The sequence below is a fragment of the Anolis sagrei genome, chromosome X, assembly GCF_037176765.1.
Source record: "Anolis sagrei isolate rAnoSag1 chromosome X, rAnoSag1.mat, whole genome shotgun sequence".
NCBI classification, from domain to species: domain Eukaryota; kingdom Metazoa; phylum Chordata; class Lepidosauria; order Squamata; family Dactyloidae; genus Anolis; species Anolis sagrei.
In genome coordinates, this window is record NC_090034.1 from 86202456 (window position 1) to 86226334 (window position 23879).

Sequence of the window (23879 nt, forward strand, 5' to 3'; positions counted from 1 at the left end):
TCCCATTGGAGGAAAGCAGCACAGGGACAGGGAGGGGGTGGCTTTTGGGTGCTCTCAGGATTAGCAGTGGCCGGCTGTAACGGCAAAGGACGCAAGCAGCCATAACCGCATAACCACAGAGAAGCAAAAGACTTTGGCCAGAGAAGGGGCTGAAAACGCCTGGGTTCAGCATCCTGTGAAAAAATTGGTTAGGGTTAATGGGATTAATTTATGTCGAGCTTCTGCCAACCTAGCAGTTCGAAAACATGCAAATGTGAATAGATCAATAGGTACCACTCCAGTGGAAAGGTAACGGCGCTTCATGCAGTCATGCCAGCCACATGACCTTGGAGGTGCATACGGACAACGCCGGCTCTTCAGCTTAGAAATGGAAATGAGCACCAACCCCCAGAGTCAGACACGACTGTACTTAATGTCAAGGAAAAACCAAGGGATTTTTTTTGTTTTTTAATGTTTGATTTTATATTGTTGTGTCGCTTATTATATTGGCTTTGCATTTTATGTATTTTATTTTCTGGTTTTGTTATGCTTTTGTGTTATATTGTGTGTGCTGTACTGATGGGCGTGGCCTCATGTAAGCCGCACCAAATCCCCCTGGGGGAGATGGAGCGGGGTATAAATAAATTATTATTATTATTATTATTATTATTATTATTATTATTATTATTATTAACCTTTACCTAGGGCGAAAGGATCTGGCCATTTTGTCAGAAATATTGAAAAAGTAGGTATTTTTAATTACAAAAGTGTGAGTCAAGCACTGAAAGAGTTAGTAGGCCGAAGCCTGTTAGAGTCAGTGGGCCAAAGCTAGTGTTAACCTGAGGAGTGTGAGGTCAACCTCAGTATGAGAGAAGCCTCATGTGAGAAAGCTCCAGTGTGAAGGGTGCTGCGTGCAAAGCTAAAAAGGTAATGGTTGTCCCCTGACATTAAGTCCAGTCATGTCTGACTCTGGGGTGTGGTGCTCATGTCCATTTCTAAGCCGAAGAGCCAGCAGAAGCTAGGGCTGACAGCAGAAGCTCACGCTGCTCCCCGGAATCGAACCTGCAACTTTTCAGTCAACAAGCTCAGCAGCTCAGTGCTTTAACCCACTGTGCCACCGGGGGCTCCGCATGTAAAGCTACTATGTATTTATTTGTGTTATGGAAACCTAATTCTTGTAAATAGTGCAACCATAGCCCTTCTCTCCATCCCGCCTGCTTCACAGGTGCGGCTCGCGGGTACGAGAGATAGGGCCTTTTCTGTGGTGGCCCCGCGGCTTTGGAATGCCCTCCCTACTGAAATAAGATCAGCTACCTCGCTAATGGCATTTCGGAAAAAACTGAAAACCTGGATGTTCCAGCAAGTTTTCGGCTAACCCGACCTGATGATGCTTGATCATGGATTAGCAATCTCGGACAACGAATTTGGATTGTGACTTTAATTATGAGATGTTCTGGTCTGTATTGGTGGCCCAATACTTTTATGTATGTATATGTATGTATTTTATATTTTAACTTTATATTTGTAATTGGAATATTGTAGTTTTAAATATGCTGTAAACCGCAATGAGTCGCCGTATAGGCTGAGATATTAGCGGTATATAAGCGTACCAAATAAATAAATAAATAAACCATATTATTTTACTACAAAGCACTTTGGGCTACCAGTCTTTATGACCAAGACTGCCTTTAATTTGTTTGAATTAAAGAACACCCTCTGTATTTGGCATAAATGAGCAGAGTAAGCAGAGAGCCCCAAAGTTGGGAAATTGGATTTATATATCTGTGGAATGTCCAGGGCGGGAGAAAGAACTCTTATCTTTTTAGGTAAGTGTGAATGTTTCAGTTGGCCACCTTGATTAGCATTTAATGGCCCAGCAATTCAAAAGTCTGGCTTCTTGCTCCCTGGGAGAATCCTTTGTTGAGAGGTGATTAGTTTGCCCTGATTATTTCTTGTATAGAATTCCCCTGTTTTCTGAGTGTTGTTCTTTATTTATTTTATGGTTTTGGAGTTTTTTAATACTGGTAGCCAGATTTTTTTTCATTTTCATGGTTTCCTCCTTTCTGTTGAAATCGTCAACATGCTTGTGGATTTCAGTGGCTTCTCTGTATTGTCTGACATGGTGGTTGTTGGTGTGGTCCAGCATTTCTGTTTTCTCAAATAATATGCTGTGTCCAGGTTGGTTCATCAGGTGCTCTGCTATGGCCAACTTCTCTGACTGAAGTAGTCTGCAGTGCCTTTCATGTTCCTTGATTCGTGTTTGGGCAATGCTGCGTTTGGTGGTCCCTTTGTAGACTTGTCCCGAATAAATTACTGCAACGCGCTCTACATAGGGTTGCCTTCGGTTGCCTTCGGAACTGTTCGGAAATTAGTCCAACGGGCGGCAGCTAGATTACTCACCAGAGCATCCTACAGGGAGCATACCATCCCCCTGTTGTGTCAGCTCCACTGGCTGTCGATCCAATTCCGAGCATAATTCAAAGTGCTGGTTTTGACCTATAAAACCCTGTACGGCTCCGGTCCAGCGTACCTGTTATTGTTATAACCTGTTGTGTTATTGTTAATATTTATTGCTTTTTTATGCTTATGAGTTTATTTATTGTTTTGTATTACTGTTGCTACTGTTTATTGTTGTATTGTGGGCTCGGCCTCATGTAAGCTGCACCTTGGGGAGATGGTAGCAGGTACAAATAAAGTATATTATTATTATTATTATTATTATTATTATTATTATTATTATATTACCTGTCCGAACGTATCTCCTTCTGTGTCCCAACTCGGAGTTTAAGATCTTCTGGGGAGGCCCTGCTCTCGGCCCTGCCTTTGTCTCTAACATGTTTGGCGGGGATGAAGGACAGGGCCTTCTCGGTGGTGGTCCCCCGCCTGTGGAATTTGCTTCCCAGGGAAATTAGGTCATCATCATCATTAATGTTTATGCTTTTAACTGTTATAATTGCTGTTTGGTATTTTATGATGCGGCAACGAATTCTTGCCAATTGGAAGCTGCCCTGAGTCCCCCTAGGGCAGTGTTTCTCAACCTTCCTAATACCGCGACCCCTTAATACAGTTCCTCATGTTGTGGTGATCCCCAACCATAACATTCTTTTGCTACTTCATAACTGTAATTTTGCTCCAGCTATGAAACATAATTTTGGAGTTGTAGTTGTTGGGATTTATGGTTCACCTACAATCAAAGAGTATTCTGAACTCCACCAATGATGGAATTGAACCAAACTTGGCACACAGAATGCCCACGACCAACAGAAAACACTGGAAGGGTTTGGTGGGCATTGACCTTGAGTTTGGGAGTTGTAGTTCACCAAACAATGATGGATCTGGACCAAACTTGGCACGAATACTCAGTATGCTAAATATGAACACTGGTGGAGTGTGTGGAAAATAGGCCTTGACATTTGGGAGTTGTAGTTGCTGTTATTTATAGTTCACCTACAATCAAAAAGCATTCTGAACCCCACCAATGATAGAATTGGGCCAAACCTCCCACACAGAACCCCCATGAACAACAGAAAATGCTGTGTTTTCTGATGGTCTTTGGTGACCCCCTACAGGGGTCCCGACCCCCAGGTTGAGAAACACTGCCCTAGGGGTTGAGAAGGGCGGGGTAAAAATGTTCGAAATAAATAAATAAATGTCCACACCTCTTTCTCCCACCCTGGATATTCTACAGATATATAAACCCAACTTTCCTAGTTTCCAACAGACCGCAAAATCTTTGAGGATGCCTGCCATAGATGCAGGCGAAATGTCAGGAGAGAATGCTTCCGGAACATGGCCATACAGCCCAGAAAACTCACAACAACCCACTCACATGACTGTCTGCCCCTGCCTCCCATCAATTCTACAAGACCTTCACTGAAAAGAGGATGAGGCCCGTGTCGTTGTGCCGTCCCAGGGCAAGGGACACTCAATTTCAGGGGTTCTTCAGGGACAGCCTTTACTATGCAAAGTGTGCGCTCAGAAAAAAAGCCCAGGAATATGGGGAGATTGTATATTGTATTTATTTACATATGGCAGACACGGATATCCCCCTTTTCCACCAAAGGAATGGCTTGACACCTTCGTGCCTTCCTTTCACTTTGAAAGGGCTCAGCAGCCTCCAAACAGGCTGCAGCACACATTAACTCACTTTTTTAAAAAAAATATAAAAACTAGAAATTTAAATATCAAGATTTATTTTTAAAAAAGAAAAAAAACAACATACAAGAAAACTGCGAGAGAATTGTGGCTGGAACCCAAAGCAGGAGAGAAGCAGAAGGGAACATCAAGAGGAGCGTCTCACAATGGATGGCTATGTTCTGAAATGGTTGAGGCTCAGGCCAGTCGGTCCATCGGAGGGAGGCCTGCCTTTCCCAAAGAAAAGGTGCCACCTCCAGCAACTGTTGCCCTTGGACCAGGGCCCCAAACGGCAGAGAAGGCGCATGGTCTGGGAAGGAGCGTTGTGCTTATTCAGTCTCTCGATGCGACCAGAGAAGGCGGGAAGGGAAGGTCAGGAGGGGAGGAGTTCTTGGATGAAGTGGCACAGAGAAGCCTAGTAGTCCTGCAGGGAAGAGAAGAGGAAGGCGGGTTTCAATGTGGGGCCTTCTGCACACAGCGGGAACACAACCCCTCCCCCCAATTCATGGCTCTGGGAAATTGAGACCCTGGCAGGCCCCTCGCATCTATAGCAGCACTTTTGTGGCCTCAAAGCAGCCCTTTCAGCAGCTAAGGATGCATTGGTGCAGCTCCATTTCCCAGGACCTCAATTCTAGGATTGGTCTCAACCAGAGTTCATACACTGAATCAAACAGGTTGGCTGGGTATGTTTCTCTTGGGGAAGAGAAGGCTGAGAGAAGGGGACATGACAGCAATGTTTCCATATCTGAAAGGATGTCCCATTGAGGAGGAGGAAGAGAAAAGGTTATTTTCTGCTGCTCCAGAGAATGGGACTCAATAGAGCAGTGGTTCTCAACCTTATTTATTTATTTATTTACGACATTTGTATCCCGCCCATATCAGCCCGAAGGTTGACTCAGGGCGGCGTACAAGTCGGCAACAATTAGAATCATAGAGTTGGAAGAGACCTCATAGACCATGCAGTCCAACCCCGTGCCAAGAAGCAGGAATATTGCATTCAAAGCACCCTTGACAGATGGCCATCCAGCCTCTGTTTAAAAGCTTCCAAAAAAGGAGCCTCCACCACACTCTGGGGCAGAGGGTTCCACTGCTGAACGGCTCTCATAGTCAGGGGTGTCTATTGCTTTATTGCAAAAACGCTGCAATTGAGCAACGGATGCAAATGACAGGAAAAGAGATCCCACCTAAACATTAGGAAGAACTTCCTGAAGGTAGTGGAATGTGCTAATAAAAAAAAACCAAAGTATGGATCTTTGATGTTACAATCCCAGGCGACAGCAAGGTTGAAAAGCAACAACTGGAAAAGGTAACACAATATGAGGATTTAAAGATTGAACTGCAAAGACTGTGGCACAAGCCAGTCAAGGTGGTCCCAGTGGTGATTGGCACACTGGGTGCAGTGCCTAAAGACCTTGGCCTGCACTTAAACACAAAATTACCATCTGCCAGCTGCAAAAGGACACCTTACTGGGATCTGCACACATTATTTGCCAATACATCACACAGTCCTAGACGCTTGGGAAGTGTCTGACGTGTGATCCAATACAACAGCCAGCAGAGTGATCTTGTCTGCTGTGGACTCATCTTGTTGTGTTTCAAATAATAATAATAATAATAATAATAATAATAATAATAATAATAATAATATCTCATTTGCTGTGACATACTGTGTTTTTGTATATATATTATATATACAAAATCTCCTTTCTTGTAGTTTGAAACCATTGTTCCGTGTCCTAGTCTCCAGGGCAGCAGAAAACAAGCATGCTCCCTCCTCCCTATGACTTCCTCTCACATACTTATACATGGCTATCATATCTCCTCTCAGCCTTCTCTTCTTCAAGCTAAACATGCCCAGCTCTTTAAGCCGCTCTTCATAGGTCTTGTTCTCCAGACCCTTGATCATTTTAGTCGCTCTCCTCTGGACACATTCCAGCTTGTCAACATCTCTCTTGAATTGTGGTGCCCAGAATTGGACACAATATTCCAGGTGTGGTCTAACCAAAGTGGAATAGAGGGGTAGCATTACTCCCCTAGATCTAGACACTATGCTCCTATTGATGCAGGCCAAAATCCCATTGGCTTTTTTTTGCCGCCACATCACACTGTTGGCTCATATTCAACTTGCTGTCCACGAGGACTCCAAGAACTTTTTCACACGTACTGCTCTCGAGCCAGGCATCGTCCCCCATTTTGTATCTTTGCATTTCGTTTTTTCTGCCTAAGTAGAGTATCTTGCATTTGTCACTGTTGAACTTTAATTAGATGCCATATATAAAAATACATACATCAATAAAAAGGAAAAACACATTTAAAAACCATAAAAACAACAAATAATAAAAAATATAAAAACTATGTCTTCTTGTTCAAATCCTCAACCGTTCCATCGCCTTAGCCGTTCCTAGTTCATTTTCCGATATTCTTTTCAATACAGTTCCTCATGTTGTGGTGACCCCCAACCATAACATTATTTTTGTTGCTAGTTCAGAATTGTAATTTTACTACTGTTATGAATCGTAATCAGAATCATCAGTTGGGAGCCCCACCCCTAACCCCGGCACCAACTAGCCAGAATGAAGAGAGAGGGGGTACAGTTGAAGACAGTTCCATCTTGTCTCCCATGTTTTACTAATAATATAATATATTGTATACATATACTTATAATATTATAATGTAATACAATATAATACTACTAATAATGCAATATTATAATTATATATTTTATATTACATGTAATATTACTAATAATATTACAACATAATGATATAGTACAATATCAGTAATATATAATACTGATATTGTACTATGCTAATAATGTAATATATTGTATGTATATATATCTTGTAAGCCGCTCTGAGTCCCCTTCGGGGTGAGAAAGGTGGCATATAAATGTCGTAAATAAATAAATAATGTAAATATCTGATATGCAGGATGTATTTTCATTCACTGGACCAAATTTGGCACAAATACCCGATACGACCAAATTTGAATACTGGTGGGGTTAGGGGGGATTGGTTTCGTCATTTGGGAGTTGTAGTTACTTGGATTTATAGTTCACCTACAATCAAAGAGCATTCTGACCTCCACCAACGATAGAATTGAACCAAATGTGGAACATAGAATTCCCATGACCAACAGAAAATACTGGAAGGGTTTGGTGGGCACTTGTCTCTTCCTCCTCCTCAGTGGGACATCCTTTCAGATCCATCATTGTTTGAGTCCACAGTTGTAGTTCACTTACATCCAGAGAGCACTGTGGACTCAAACAATGATGGATTGGGACCAAACTTGGCATGAATATTCAATATGCCCAAATGTGAACATGGGTGGAGTTTGGAGGAAATAGACCTTGACATTTGGCAGTTGTAGTTGCTGGGATTTAAGGTTTGCCTACAATCAAAGAGCATTCTGGACCCCACCAACGAGAGAATTGGGCTAAACTTCCCAATAAACCCCCATGACCAACAGAAAAGACTGTTTTCTATGGTCTTTGGTGACCCCTCTGACACGCCCCTCACAACCCCCACATTGTGAGTGGGCGTCTATTGCAGAAACTCTGCAATAGAGCAACGGATGCAAATGACAGGAAAAGAGACCCCACCTAAACATTAGGAAGAACTTCCTGAAGGTAGTGGAATGTGCCAATAATAAAAAAAACAAAGTATGGACATCGATGTTACAATCCCAGGCAACAGCAAGGTTGAAGAGAAGCAAAGGGAAAAGCTAACACAATATGAGGATTTAAATATTGAACTGCAAAGACTCTGGCACAAGCCAGTCAAGGTGGTCCCAATGGTGATTGGCACACTGGGTGCAGTGCCTAAAGACCTTGGCCTGCACTTAAACACAATCGGCGCTGACAAAATTACCATCTGCCAGCTGCATGAGTACACCTTACTGGGATCTGCACGCATTATTCGCCGATACATCACACAGTCCTAGACGCTTGGGAAGTGTCTGACGTGTGATCCAATACAACAGCCAGCAGAGTGATCTTGTCTGCTGTGGACTCATCTTGTTGTGTTTCAAACAACAATAATAATAATAACAATAATAATATATTATTATTATATTATAATAATATATATTTCATTTGCTGTGACATACTGCCTTTTTGTCATTAAAATAATAATAATAATAATAATAATAATATATTATTATTATTATTATAAAAATATATATCTCATTTGCTGTGGCATACCGTGTTTTGTGTCAGTAAAATAATAATAATTGGATCACGATTCTAGTTACGAGACGTTAATGTGTTATTATTGATGTGTCATTACTTTGTATACTATGCTGTTAATGGTTTTAAACTGTATGTTGTTATGATTGACTTTTTGCTCTTGTGAACCGCGTTGAGTCGCCTACGGGCTGAGAAACTGCGGTATACAAGCAAAGTAAATAAATAAATAAATATTGTTTGAGTCCACAGTTGTAGTTTACCTACATCCAGAGAGCACTGTCGTCTCAAACAATGATGGATATATATCTCATTTGCTGTGACATACCGTGTTTTGTGTCAGTAAAATAATAATAATAATTATTATTATAATTATAATAATTATTATTTATACACTGCCCTATCTCCCCGAAGGGACTCAGGGCGGCTTCCAAGCAAGAAGTGTCTCCTTGCCTGGAGGTTTTTAAGCAGAGGTTGGATGGTCACCTATCAGGAGGGCTTGGATTGCGTATTCCTATGTGACAGGATGGGGTTGGACTGTGTAGCCCTTGGGGTCTCTTCTGTCTCTTAAGATTCTACGATCCTATTATTCTACACCTTTCATATCCCACTGGACTCCTGCCCACTTGCACTTTACCCAGGCACAACAGTGGGGGGAGCACAAGATGGTGGTGTGTGTGTGGTGAAGTAATACTTACAGCTCGGGGCTTTTTGTTCAGCTTGAGATCGATCCTGCAAAGCAGAAAAAGGCATGGAGTGAAGAGTGGGGTCCAGTAGCTGCTGGCTCCCCCGTCATCCACGGCAGGAACAATACCACCGCAGGCAGAGCATGGCAACCCACCACCATCACCACCCACCTCCCAGTTCAACCAGTAACCTTCAGCCCAGACCCCGTTATAGGCTCTAAAGGGCAACTTGCACCCATTCAATCAGAAAAAGGGGGACAGAATCAGAGGGTTGGGCAGCCCTGAAGCCCACACAAAAGGCATGCACGAGATAGGCCTGTTTAATGATAGTGCCTCGCGAAGGGTTGGCTTTGCGATTGGAGATTGGCGACGAGGCCCTGGAGGTGGGAGGAAATTGCCAAATCCATTTGGGCAAAGCAGGACAAACCAAAGCAGGACAAACCAAGTCCAAAATAATAAAAAGGCCCTCAGTAGAAGCTGGTCTGCTTTTTAAAACCGAGGCAAAGAAGCAGAAGAGAGAAGCTGATTGGAAGGGGAAGGGGAGGATTTGCCAAGGAGATTAAATGAAACATTACCTCCGATGCGCTTTTGTCTGTATTTTAAAAACCTTGCCCGCCTAACAACCTAATATACATACCTACAATTAAACAGATAAACTATGGGTTAGAATGGCTTGGGGGAGGGGGGTGTTGGAAGACAGGAGACAGCAGGGAAGGAGGGGAGGCCTATGCAGCACGGCAAAGAACCCCAATCAAGGCAAGGCAAACTTACTCAAAGTCATAATCAAACATGCCAGACGGGCTGAGGGCCAGCGTTTGAAAGGAAGGAAAAGAGGAAGCAACAGAAATTAGTATTCGAGGGAATTAAAAGTCCGTTAGTTGATTAGAGCCACCCAAGCAAGAGAGCATTTCAGAATGACATAAATTGTGCAAAGAAGAGCCACGGACCAACTGCCCACTGCAGGAAGGGAAAGGGAAGTGAAGGGGCCTCTAGAGCAGGCATGGGCCAACTTGGCTCCTCCCTCCAAGTGTTTTGGACTTCAACTCCCACAATTCCTAATAGCTAATCAAACAGATCTAGCTGCTAGTAACAAAAATCCCTCACTCTGCTTCAGAGAAATAGTAATGGGTTTCTGACTAACCTATCCTCGGTAGTCCCCTGAGTTATCAGCTAACTCTTCCCAGAGTTCTTCCTGCTAACTAACTCAGCCTAGAGAGCTAATCCCTTGTGCTAATAGCCTACCAAGAATTGAAGGGCACTGCCACAAAGACATATAACTCAGAATATCAAGGTAGGAAATCCCACAATATCTGCTTTGAACTGGAATATATGGCAGTGTGGACTCAGATAACCCAGTTCAAAGCAGATATTGTGGGATTTTCTTCCTTGATATTCTGGGTATTATTATTATTACTATTATTACTATTATTATGCTTACATCTGGCTCAATTCGATGCCATTACATATACATAATACATACAGAATTATATATAAAGCATAGTAAATTAATTTTAAAATTAGTTTTAAAATAAAAAGAACATTGGGTTGTTGTAGGTTTTTTTGGGCTATGTGGCCATGTTCTAGAGGCATTCTCTCCTGACATTTCGCGTGCATCTATGGCAAGCATCCTCAGAGGTAGTGAATGCCTCTAGAACATGGCCACATAGCCCGAAAAAACCTACAACAACCCAGCGATTCCAGCCATGAAAGTCTTTGACAATACAAAAAGAACATTAATAAAAGTGCAATAATACTGGCTGTCTAGCCTTATGTGGAAATGAATTCAGCAAGCACAACACAATCGGAAGCCTGCCCATAGTTCATTTTCCATAACATTATCATTATTACCATTGTCAAATTATCTGCCGGCTACCCAAAGGTCTGGTCCCATAACCATGTTTTCAATTTCCTCCTGAAGTTGAGGAGGGATGCCACCACCGAGAAGACCCTGTCCCTCGTCCCCACCAAGCGTGTTTGCACCAAAGGCGGGGCCGAGAGCAGGGCCTCCCAATAATATCTTAAACTTTGAGGTGGGACGTAGAGGGAGATATGTTCGGACAGGTAAGCTGGGCCAGAGCCATACAGGGCTTTATAGGTAAATACGCTATGTGGAAGGGCCCGAAGACCAAAACACCTGGAGGGAGGGCCGGAGTTGGCCCATGCCTGCTCTAAAGGTACCTGGAAGCCAGGGGTGGAGTGGCCCCAATAACCAGGGTTTGGAGCAGAAGGCTCTGGACCCCCCAGGAGACTCCCAAGTCAATAACACTCCAGGTGACAGTGAAAAGAGAGGCAGGAAGCAGAGTTAGGAGCAGTTAGGAGGGGTTCTGGCCCAGGCATCTCTTTATCTCTCTCACACACAAAGACACAAACACAGCATAGCCTCACTCACAAGACAAGAACAGAGCTTCACTGGAAGGGGACGAAAGCCCAGACGAGGCAAAGGCAGCAAGTGAAAAAGATCTCTCTCCCTATTGTCGCCCCAGACTCCCTGCTCCCACAAATAGGAAAGAACGGGATGGGAGGATAAGAGACACCCAGGGTTTATCTCACAGAATCCGCACCCAGGTCAGAACTGAGCAAGGAAATCTGCCTTCATCCTCCGGCAGGAAAATAGAGCCCACGCTCACTCTGGAATTCCTTGCCACTTGAAGAGCTGTAAGAAAAGGAGCACTCTTTCCTTTGCCTGGAGGAAGGGGGCTTAACTGAATGGCCCCTGGGGTCCCTTCCAACTCTATATTCTATTATTATTATTATTATTATTATTATTATTATTAAGCAGAGACTGGATGGCCATCTGTCGGGGGGACTTTGATGGTGCTTTTCCTGCCTGGCAGAAAGAAAGGAGCTGAACTGGGGTCTCTTCCAACTTTATGTCCTACTACTACTATTATTATTATTATTATTATTATTAAGCAGAGGCTGGATGGCCATCTGTCAAGAGGGTGCTGATTGTGTTTTTCCTGCCTAGAAAAATGGAGGGAGTGAACTAGATGCCCCCTGGGGGTCTCTTCCAATTCGATATGTCTTCTTCTTCTTCTTCTTCTTCTTCTTATTATTATTATTATTATTATTATTAACCAGAGGCTGGATGGCCATCTGTCAGGAGGGTGCTGATTGTGCTTTTCCTGCCTAATAGAAAAAAGAGGGGGACTAGATGGCCCCTGGGGGTCTCTTCCAACTCTATGTCCTATTATTATTATTATTATTATTATTATTAAGCAGAAGCTGCATGGTGATCTGTTGGGAGGATGCTGATTGTGTTTTTCCTGCCTAAAAGAATGGAGGGGGTGGATTAGATGGCCCCTAGTGGTCTCTTCCAACTCTACGTCCTATTATTATTATTATTATTATTATTATTATTATTATTATTATTAATACCATGGCGGCAGCCATGGTATTAACAGGGGCTGGGCGCAGGGAGCATACAACTCCTCTGCTGTATCAGCTCCACTGGCTACCGATTAGCTACCGAGCCCAATTCAAAGTGCTGGTTTTGACCTTTAAAGCCCTAAACGGTTCTGGCCCTACATACCTATCCGAACGTATCTCGGCCTATCAGCCCACCAGGACCCTAAGATCTTCAGGAGAAGCCCTTCTCTCTATCCCACCTGCTTCACAGGTGCGGCTTGTGGGAACGAGAGATAGGGCTTTTTCTGTGGTGGCCCCCCGGCTTTGGAATGCCCTCCCTACTGAACTAAGATCAGCCACCTCGCTAATGGCATTTCGGAAGAAACTAAAAACTTGGATGTTCGTGCAAGCCTTCAATTGATTTTTGATGTGATGTTGTTTGACCATGGATTAGCAATCAAGGATAACGAATTGGACTACGATTTAAACGATGAGATGTTCCGATCTGTATTGGTGGCCCAATACTATGAATGTTTTGTATGTATTTTTAAATTTTTAAATTTCTAATCTATATGCTTAAAGTGTATTGTATATTTTAACATGCTGTAAACCGCAATGAGTCGCCGCACAGGCTGAGATGTTGGCGGTATATAAGCGTACCAAATAAATAAATAAATAAATATTAAGCAGAGGCTGGATAGCCATCTGTCAGGAGGGTGCTGATTGTGCTTTTCCTGTCTGGACGGCCCCGGGATCCCTTCCAACTTTATGATCCTATGGTTCTCTGCCTCCATCTGCTGCCCTCTTCTTGCTTCCTGGCATCACAGACACACTTTCCCTGCTGACAGCAGTCTTGGGATCTAACCATTTGGCCACACCGATTTATTCCCCACTGCCTCCATTCTATTCCTCAACTGGAAAGTGAGACGGGAATGAGTAAACGCATTTATCAAAGGAAGCCCGGGCTGGAAGGAATGGGATCCGCACCAAGTTCTGGTGAACAAGGCCAGGTGGAAACCCCTGGGTGAATGTGGGCCAGCCCTCTCCTTATCTCTCTCAACGCCTGTCCTACCTCACAGGGTCATTGAAGGCATGCAGAGACATGGAGGGAGAACTCATCTTCTTGGGTGACATATTGGGAAATGTGACAACAGAAAGGTCTTCCCCTCTGTACTGCAATATCCAGACTTCCAGCACAATACAACAAAGAGACAGAGGCAATTTCTGTATTTACTCGAATCTAATGTTCACCTTTTTTGGCTAAATGACCTGGCCAAATTAGATTTGTATCATATGGTAATCTTAGTGCTCATTAAAAGGACATGGCTGAATGCTATGCAGTGCTGGGATTTGTAGTTTGGTGAGGAACTAGGCTTCTTTGGCAGAGAAGGCTCAAAACCTTGTCAAACTAGGATTCTTTGACAGGATTCCATAGCATTGCTAATTAAAAGGACATGGCTGAAGGCTATGCAATGCTGGGATTTGTAGTTTGGTGAGGAACTAGGCTTCTTTGGCAAAGAAGGCTCAAAACCTTGTCAAACTAGGATTCTTTGACAGGATTCCATAGCATTGCTAATTAAAAGGACATGGCTGAAGGCTATGCAATGCTGGGATTTGTAGTTTGGTGAGGAACTAGGCTTCTTTGGCAAAGAAGGCTCAAAACCTTGTCAAACTAGGATTCTTTGACAGGATTCCATAGCATTGCTAATTAAAAGGACATGGCTGAAGGCTATGCAATGCTGGGATTTGTAGTTTGGTGAGGAACTAGGCTTCTTTGGCAAAGAAGGCTCAAAACCTTGTCAAACTAGGATTCTTTGACAGGATTCCATAGCATTGCTAATTAAAAGGACATGGCTGAAGGCTATGCAATGCTGGGATTTGTAGTTTGGTGAGGAACTAGGCTTCTTTGGCAGAGAAGGCTCAAAACCTTGTCAAACTAGGATTCTTTGACAGGATTCCATAGCATTGCTAATTAAAAGGACATGGCTGAAGGCTATGCAATGCTGGGATTTGTAGTTTGGTGAGGAACTAGGCTTCTTTGGCAAAGAAGGCTCAAAACCTTGTCAAACTAGGATTCTTTGACAGGATTCCATAGCATTGCTAATTAAAAGGACATGGCTGAAGGCTATGCAATGCTGGGATTTGTAGTTTGGTGAGGAACTAGGCTTCTTTGGCAGAGAAGGCTCAAAACCTTGTCAAACTAGGATTCTTTGACAGGATTCCATAGCATTGCTAATTAAAAGGACATGGCTGAAGGCTATGCAATGCTGGGATTTGTAGTTTGGTGAGGAACTAGGCTTCTTTGGCAAAGAAGGCTCAAAACCTTGTCAAACTAGGATTCTTTGACAGGATTCCATAGCATTGCTAATTAAAAGGACATGGCTGAAGGCTATGCAATGCTGGGATTTGTAGTTTGGTGAGGAACTAGGCTTCTTTGGCAGAGAAGGCTCAAAACCTTGTCAAACTAGGATTCTTTGACAGGATTCCATAGCATTGCTAATTAAAAGGACATGGCTGAAGGCTATGCAATGCTGGGATTTGTAGTTTGGTGAGGAACTAGGCTTCTTTGGCAAAGAAGGCTCAAAACCTTGTCAAACTAGGATTCTTTGACAGGATTCCATAGCATTGCTAATTAAAAGGACATGGCTGAAGGCTATGCAATGCTGGGATTTGTAGTTTGGTGAGGAACTAGGCTTCTTTGGCAAAGAAGGCTCAAAACCTTGTCAAACTAGGATTCTTTGACAGGATTCCATAGCATTGCTAATTAAAAGGACATGGCTGAAGGCTATGCAATGCTGGGATTTGTAGTATGGTGCGAAACTAGGCTTCTTGGACAGAGAACACTCAAAACCTTGTCAAACTAGGATTCTTTGACAGGATTCCATAGCACTGCTAATTAAAAAGGCATGGCCGAATGCTATGGATTTGTAGTTTGGTGAGGAACCAGGTTTCTTTGGCAGGGGAGGCTCAATACCTTGCCAAACTAGGACTGACTGACAGGATTCCATAGAATTGCTAATTAAAAGGACATGGCTGAATGCTGGGCAATGCTGGGATTTGTCGTTTGGTGAGGAATTTATTTATTTATTTACTTACTTACTACATTTATATACTGCCCCTCTCAGTCCACAGGCGATTCGGAGCTAGGCAATGCTGGGATTTGTAGTTTGGTGAGGAACCAGGCTTCTTTAGCAAAGAAGGCTGAAAACCTTGTCAAACTAGGATTGTTTGACAAGATTCCATAGCATTGATAATTAAAAGGACATGGCTGAATGCTATGCAATGCTGGGATTTGTAGTTTGGTGAGGAACCAGGCTTCTTTGGCAGGGAAGGCTCAATACCTTGTCGAACTAGGATTGTTTGACAGGATTCCATAGCATTGCTAATTAAAAGGACATGGCTGAATGCTATGCAATGCTGGGATTTGTAGTTTGGTGAGGAACCAGGCTTCTTTGGCAGAGAAGGCTCAAAACCTTGTCAAATTAGGATTGTATGACAGGATTCCATAGCATTGAACCAAGGCAGTTAAAGTGGATTCATTCTACAGCAGAGATGAACTCCAAGGTTTTCTTTTCCATCTCTGGAAGTTTTGGTGTTCTAACACAATTGTTTACAATGGAGAAATCCTAAACAGGAAGCAACAGTAATGCGCACATTTTTTGGCTGAATTACAAAGAGTGCATTTTTTGCCGCTGCACATTACATTTGGCAGCAAATACTTTTCTTGGGTTTCAGGGTTTTGGAAATGGAGGTGCGCATTAGAATCAATGGCGCGTGAGACTGGCATCCATATGGTATGCTGGGGCCTGGGCTGGAAGGGGCTGAAGGGCCTCCTTCCAAAGGAAGGCCTTCCCAGCCCATCCCTGCCTCTCTGCCTACAATGCCCATTCCCAGCCCTGCTGGCCCACCTGTGCCGGTTTTTGTTTTTGCGCTTCTTGTGGCTGCTGCTGCTGTGGTGGCTGGCGGAAGCAGAGGAGGCGGCCTTCTGCGGCTTGACCGCCTGGACGGCACCATCCAGCTCCTCGGCCTCCTCTTGGCTGGGCTCGTTCTCCTGGTTGTGGAAGTCCGGGGATGTGTCACTCTCCGTCCCGCTGCCGGGTTCCCCTGGAGCAACAATTTGAGAAGAGGGGGTGTCATGAATGACTTTTCAATAACTTTAAAGCATAGGTTCGTTTTATTGCAATTTCCAGTGTGAGAGGGTATATCAGATTGCAGAAAAACATTTAGACATACAGATTCTATACAACTACATTTGATTTATAGTTATTTTGGTTAACAAACAAACAAAGGAGAATTACATTTTCAATCACCATTCACACACATGTACCGTATATTCCGGGGTATTAAACGACTGGGGCTATAAGACGACCCCCCAACTTTTGCATGCAAAATAGAGAGTTGGGGATATACTCATCATTTAAGACAACTCCCCAAAACAGCTAGGTGGTTTCTGTCCTCGGGCCTCTGGGCTGCTTCCTGCGCCACCTCCAGAAGGGTCTCCGGCACTGCTCAGGCCGCTCTCCTTCTTCCTGGCCAGGCCTCGTGCAAAGCGCCTCTTCTCCCGCAAGACAATGTTGTCTCGCCAGAGAAGAGGCACTTCTCGCGAGGCCTGGCCAGGAAGAAGGAGATCGGCCTGAGCAGCGCGGGAAGTAGCCCAGGGGCCCGGCCACCAACAAACAAGAGACCTGGGCCTGAGCAAGGAAGACAGCCAGGAAGGGAGGAAGGACGGGAAGCCTTCCCGGGAGGCCGCCATGAGCCAAGGCGGAGGAGGAGGAGGAGGGGAGCCCAAGGCCAAGGCAGCCATAGTATGTAATTTTATTATTATTTTAATTTTATACCCGGCGTACTAGACAACCCCCAAAATTTTATAAGGTTTTACATGCCTAAAAAGTCGTTGAGTACTCCAGAATATACGGTACATGCATTCATCGTCATGCATACAAATATTACCATATCCTTTTCTCCCTCCTTAGAGAAGCACCTGTTAGGCCAGAACCTGCTTCCCTGCAGCCTGCCAACGCATAGTTCCAAAACTTCCATAACTTTAAAACTCCAAAATGCATCCTTTCCCTAAGCACAATGCCACGGATCAGATGTCTGTTTTCCATATGGCAGAACCTGACTCTCTGCACAAAATCTAAGACTCCAAACACACTTCTTCCTCTTCCCTTGAGAAAGAAGGCCAAAGTGACCAGACTGCTCCCTTGCAAATCTGCCACTCCATGGTACGCTATCTCTCCCCTTCCCATGGAGCAGAGCATAGCAGGTGAACAGCGTCTCTGTCTGTCACACTTTGAGACTTATTAGGTTGAGTCTTTTATAGGAATATTCTGCTGTAGTCCCAAAGTTGTAAATTAATAATAGACGTCTTCCATCTTGGATCCATCGCAGTTTCCTGGCCAGATGTCGATTCTTCTTGATAGGTGTTGGTCTTATGTTGACTTCCTTCTTAACATTGTAAACATTTCTGTTATCATTGTCTCAGTTCTTATCAGAATTTACTTTTTTTTAGCAACTTTTAATTACAGTCCAGCAAGCAGGCCTTACTATTTTACTGGTGCTTCCAAAATTATTAACTCCATTCATATATCCTTCCATTCATACAATATATAATATTAAATTCACATTTATCAAATCTGCAATAATATTTTCATGATAGGAGAAGCAAAGGAAAGCTTCAGATGAAGGGCTTCGGGGGGGGGGGGGGGCGGGGGCAGAAGGAGACTGGGACGGCCGCCAAAGCAGCACCAGAGGAAAGACACCTGTCCCAACTTACGTTTCTCAATGAGCTGGTCCTGAACTCCAGCCAATGCGCTGACCGCCTAGAAAAACAGAGGAGAGGCCAGGATGAGAAGGGCAAAGAGAAAGTGGGAGTGAGGAAAGTCCAGGGGTGGCCTTTTAAGACTGTTTGGAAGCTTCAAATAGGTCAACAAGAGGCAGCCAGGTTAATAACTAGGGCAGCGTACGGGGAGCACACAAATCTCATGTTACGTCAGCTCCACTGGCTGCCTGTTTGCTACCAAGCACAATTCAAAGTGCTAGCTTTGGCCTGTAAAGCCCTAAACGGCACCAGCCCAGTTTACCTGTCCGAATGCATCTCCCTTTACAAACCACTGCAAAGACTAAGATCTTCTGGGGAGACCCTACTCTCGCTCCCACCACCGTCACAAGCGCCTTTGGTGGGGACAAGAGACAGGGCCTTCTCAGTGATTGCCCCTCGGCTATGGAATTCCCTTCCTGGCACTATTAGATCACACACACACCCTCCACCTGTCCTTCAGAAAGATGGTGAAGACCTGGCTGTGGGACCAAGCCTTTGGGGCAGTGCAATAAGGCTATAATAGAATGGTGTCCTGAGATGGTTTGTAAGCAACTGATTTTAAAGTAGATGTAAGTGATTTTAATGTTTGTATAGATTTATGGTTTTATGTCCCAGCATTGAATATTTGCCGTATATATGTTGTGCTCTGCCCTGAGTCCTCTGCAGGGTGAGAAGGGCGGAATATAAATGTTTCAAATAAATAAATAAATTGGAGAAAGGTGGGGGGCAAGGCTGGCTGGAGAGGATGCCACAGATTCCTTCTGTCACTTTGAGGGCAGGGTCAAGGGGAGCCTCCCAAATGGTGTCTCGTTGTTCGTATTGTTCTCTGGAGTGTCTTTTTCTGTGATGTCCTCCACAACAGACAAGGTCCAACCATGTGAAAGGCAATGGTTTCATTATTCACGTTGCCCAAACAGCCTCCATGAGGGCCTGAGACTCAATTCCCCACACTCTATGCGAGGTTGCCTTTGCAGACTGTTCGGAAGCTCTGATTGGTCCAATGGGCGGCAGCCAGACTGGTTACTGGAGTGAGGTACAAGGAGCACACAACCTCCCTGTTATGCCAGCTCCACTGGCTGCCAGTCTGATACCGAGCACAATTCAAAGTGGTGGCTTTAGGCTATAAAGCCCTAAACAGTTTCAGCCCAGCTTACCTATCCAAAAGTATCTCCCTCTATGAACTATTTCAGTTAAGATTTATTTATTTACTTCATTTATATACCGCTTTTCTCAGCCCTTGGGCGACTCAAAGCGGTTAACAACAGCAAAATTCAATGCTCAACATCATAAAAACAGTTAAAAAAACAATAAAAATAATAACATAATAGTTAAACATCAATATAACATCTCATTAGCGTCTCAAGTAAAATCAAGATCCAATCTCATCATCCGTTGTTCCATATTCCTATGTTCATTACACTGCCTATTCAAATGCCTGCTCGAACAACCAGGTCTTCACTTTCCTCCGAAATGCCAATAGGGAGGGGGCCAATCTAATTTCTGTAGGAAGGGCGTTCCACAGCTGAGGGGCCACCACTGAGAAGGCCCTGTCTCTCGTCCCTGCCAGACGTACCTGTGATGCAGGCGGGACTGAGAGCAGGGCCCCCCCAGATTACCTTAACGTCCTAGCTGGTTCATAGGAGGAGATGCATTTGGACAGGTAAGTTGGGCCAGAATCGTTTAGGGCTTTATAGACCAATGCCAGCACTTTGAATTTTGCCCGGTAGCAGACTGGTAGCCAGTGGAGCTGGCGCAACAAAGGAGTTGTATGCTCCCTGAGTGCCACTCCTGTTAATATCCTGGTTGTCGAGCGTTGGACCATTTGAAGCTTCCGAGCAGTCTTCAAAGGCAACCCCACGTAGAGAGCGTTGCAGTAGTCTATATAGGATGTAAGATCATCTGGAGAGACCCTGCTCTCAATCCCACCTCCCTCGCAGGTGCGATTGGTGGGAAGAGAGACAGGGCCTTCTCAATGGTGGCCCCTCGACTATGGAATTCCCTCCCCAACGAAATTAAATCAGCACCCTCCCTACTGACTCTGAGAAAAAAAGTAAAAACTTGGCTAAGAGCCCAAGCCATTGGGCAGTAAGCAGTACAAGGAACAATCAGGGATGATGTGCTATTGTTATTTGACATTTGGAATAGCCTTGAACCCTGATTCAAGGGTTCAATGTCATTTTAACGTTTATATTAGTATGTTTTTAACTCTACGTTGCAATTGTCTAAATGTTGTTACGCTTTCATGATCTAATTGATAGTTATATGTTATTGTTGTTTTGTTAGCTTTCATATGTATGTGAAGTATTAAAATTTGCCATAAATATGTTGGAAACTGCTTTGAGTCCCCCACCCCACCCCGGGAAAGAAAAGCAGTATACAAGTAAAGTAAATAAATATAAATAAATTAAAACTTCCATGACCCTTGGGATGGGCACCAAATTCTCTGGCCATCTCTTTCCATGTGTGTGCTCAGGAGAAGGTGCATGCTGGACCGTGCACAGCTGGATGCTTACCTATCCGAACGTATCTCTCCTTATGAACCTTCTAGGACTAAGATTTTCTGGGGAGGCCCTGCTCTCGCTCCTGCCGTCTTCGCAGTCGCGTTTGGCGAGGACAAGAGACAGGGCCTTCTCAGTGGTGGTCCCCCTCCCTCCTAATATTTCGAAAACAAGTCAAAACCTGGCTTTTTGAGCAAGCTTTTGCAAATGCAGTGCAACTGGCAAATTTAAACCCATGGAATGACTGGACAATGCGATTGGAAAATGTTTTTTAGTAATGAGACACTGAGGACTTACGTTTTTACTGGTTTTATATTATATGTTAATTGTTTTAATGGTAATTTATGTTGTTGGGGGCATCAAATTGTGCCGACTGTAAACCACCCTGAGTCGCCTTCGGCCTGAGAAAGGCGGTATATAAGTAAGGTAAATAAATAATAAATAAATAGGGTGCCGCCACCCCCCCCCCCAAATATCCTGGGAGGAGGGAGAGGAATGGGAAGAAGGAACTCACAGCGGCAGAGGTCACCGAAGACTTGCTGAAGAGGCGCTCGGCTTCCTTGAACTTACGGTTCCGCCGGTCGTTCTTGCTGTTGGAGTTCCTGGCAGGGAGAAAGGAGGAGAGGCAGGCACTGGGTCTGGGGCCTCCTGGCTGCATCTGGGGGCAGACCCCTGCACTTTACGAATGCCCAGGGACCACAGAACCTCCCATTGCCCCCCTCAATGTGTCAGGCCTTCCTTGCTTACTTCTGGTTGGTGAGGTAGCGGTCCCACCCACGGATGATGTTACCGTACATCTGGGTGTCCTCCAGGTAGCTGCCCTCAAAGGCATAGATCTGGCGTTCCAGGTTGGCCAGGGTCTCCTGGGGATGGAAGAGGGCAGGAAAGGAAGAAGGAAAGAGAGAAAGGAAGGAGATTGAAAAGGTGGGAAGTTGGAGGGAGGAAATAAAGGAACATCATCAGCCATTGCATCCATGGGGAAGGAAGAGAGGAAGGAAGAAGGGAGGGAGTAAGAAAGAATGCAAAAAGGAAGGAAGGAAGGAAGAAGAAAAAAGAAAGCAAGAAAGCAAAAGGGAAGAAGGGAGGAAAGGAAGGAAGGGGAAGGAGGGGGGAGGGAAGGAAGGGGAAAGAAGGAGGGAGGGAAGTGCAAGGAAAGAGAGAGGAAGAAGGGGGAGGAAAGAAAGAAGGAAAGAAGGGGAAAGTAAGAGAGAGGAAGAGGGAGGGAGGAAAGGAAGGAAGGGGAAAGAAAGAAAGAAAGAAAGAAAGAAAGAAAGAAAGGAAGGAGGGAGGAAAGACAGGAAGAAGGAAAGAAGGAGGGAGGAAGGATAGGAAGGAAGGAGGGAGGGAAGCAAGGAAGGGGAAAGAGAGAGGAAGGAGGGAGGGAGGAAAGAAAGGAAGGAAGGGAGGAAAAAGAAGGGAGGGAAGGAAAGGAAGAAAGAAGGAAAAAGAGAGAGAGAGGAAGGGGGAGGGAAGAAAGGAAAGAAAGAAAGGAGGAAAGAAAGAGGAAGGAGGGAGGGAAGACAGGAAGGAAAAAGGGAGGGAGGGTGGAAAGAAAGGAAGGAGGGAGGGAAGCAAAGAAGGGAAAAGAGAGAGAGGAAGGAGGGAGGAGGAAAGATGGGAAGAAGGAAAAAGGAGGGAGGGAAGCAAGGAAAGAAGGAGAAGGAGAGAGAGAGAGGAAGGGATGAAAAAAGGAAGTAACAAGGAGGGAAGGAAAGAAGGGAGGGAGGAAGGGAAGGGAGGAAAGAGAGAGGGGAGTGAAGAAAGAAAGAAAGAAAGAAGGAGGGAGGGGGAAAGAAAGAAGGAAAGGAAGGGAGGAAGGGGAAGGGAGGAGAAAGAGAGAGAGAGAGGAGGGAGGAAAGACAAGAGGAAGAAAAAAGGAAGGAGGGAAGGGCAGGGAAGAGAGAGGGGAGGAAAAAGAAAATGAAAGGAAGGAAGAAGGAAGGGAGGGAAGGAGGAAAGGAAGGAAGAAGAAGGAAGTGAGGGAAGGAAAGGAAAAGAGGGAGGAAGGAAGGAAAGAAGGGAAGGGGAAGGAAGAGAGCAAAGGAAAGAGTGGGAAGAGAAGGAAGGAAGGAAGGAAGGGAAGGCGTTTGGAGGGAGGGAGGGAGCGCGGGAGGGAGGGAAGAAGGGCAACCCATCAGCCATTGCATCCCTGAAGGAGGCGACTTGGGGGGGGGGGGAGTGCAGCGCCCCTCCCTGCTCCCCTCCCCACCCTCCCTCTCCTCACCGCCAGCTCCTGCTTGCGCTTGACCAGCTCGGCCAGTTCGCGGCGGGTGTCCGGGATCTGCGGGGGGGCGCCGGCCTTGGCCGCCCCTGAGGAGCCCCCTCCCGCCCCGCTGCCCCCTCCGCCGCCGCCCCCCGCTCCTCCCCCGCCGCCCCCTCCTCCTCCTCCGGCTCCTCCGCCCCCGCCTCCCCCGTGCAGCGCCGCCATCGCCCGCTCAAAGAGGAGGGAAGAACGGAAGGCCTCCCGAGGCGCCTAGGCCCAGCAGTGGCAGCAGAACGGCGAGGAGGCGGGGCCAGGAGGAGGCGGGGCCAGGAGGAGGAGAACACTAAGCCCCGCCTCCGAGGGAAGAGCCTTCCCTCCCAGCACTACACTCTCAGTTGAGACTAGATTGACAGGCGTGCGTCCACTTCGGCCCTCCTTCCAGGTTTTGGACTTCCGAGTCCCACAATTCTCCCGAAGTTGGCCCACGCTTGGAGTGGAACTGAATACAGGCAGTAGACACCTTTCTCCAATGCCATGCTTCCCAAATGTTTTGGCTTCATAGAATCATAGAATCAGAGTTGGAAGAGACCTCGTGGGCCATCCAGTCCAACCCCATTCTGCCAAGAAGCAGGAATATTGCATTCAAATCACCCCTGACAGATGGCCATCCAGCTTCTCTTTAAAAGCTTCCAAAGAAGGAGCCTCCACCACACTCTGGGGCAGAGAGTTCCACTGCTGAAGGGCTCTCAAAGTCAGGAAGTTCTTCCTCATGTTCAGATGGAAGCTCCTCTCTTGTAGTTCCACGTCCTAGTCTCCAAGGAAGCAGAAAACAAGCTTGCTCCCTCCTCCCTGTGGCTTCCTCTCACATATTTATACATGGCTATCATATCTCCTCTCAGCCTTCTCTTCTTCAGACTAAACATGCCCAGCTCCTTAAGCCGCTCCTCATAGGGCTTGCTCTCCAGACCCTTGATCATTTTAGTCGCCCTCCTCTGGACATATTCCAGCTTGTCAATATCTCTCTTGA

At 45.3% G+C, this 23879-nt stretch overlaps 1 protein-coding gene across 1 annotated transcript; it reads right to left on the bottom strand.

Moving 5' to 3' along the window:
• Positions 1-4155: 4155 nt before the first annotated feature.
• Positions 4156-23186, bottom strand: MEAF6 (MYST/Esa1 associated factor 6). The gene is made up of 8 exons (XM_060784400.2): positions 22874-23186; positions 21397-21512; positions 21164-21251; positions 18107-18152; positions 16239-16434; positions 9754-9783; positions 8995-9028; positions 4156-4537 (listed from the first exon to the last, which is right to left on the bottom strand). Exons 1-8 carry the CDS (start codon positions 23075-23077, stop codon positions 4529-4531), a joined length of 723 nt encoding a protein of 240 aa, XP_060640383.1. The 5' UTR covers positions 23078-23186; the 3' UTR covers positions 4156-4528.
• Between the last annotated feature and the right edge of the window lie 693 nt (positions 23187-23879).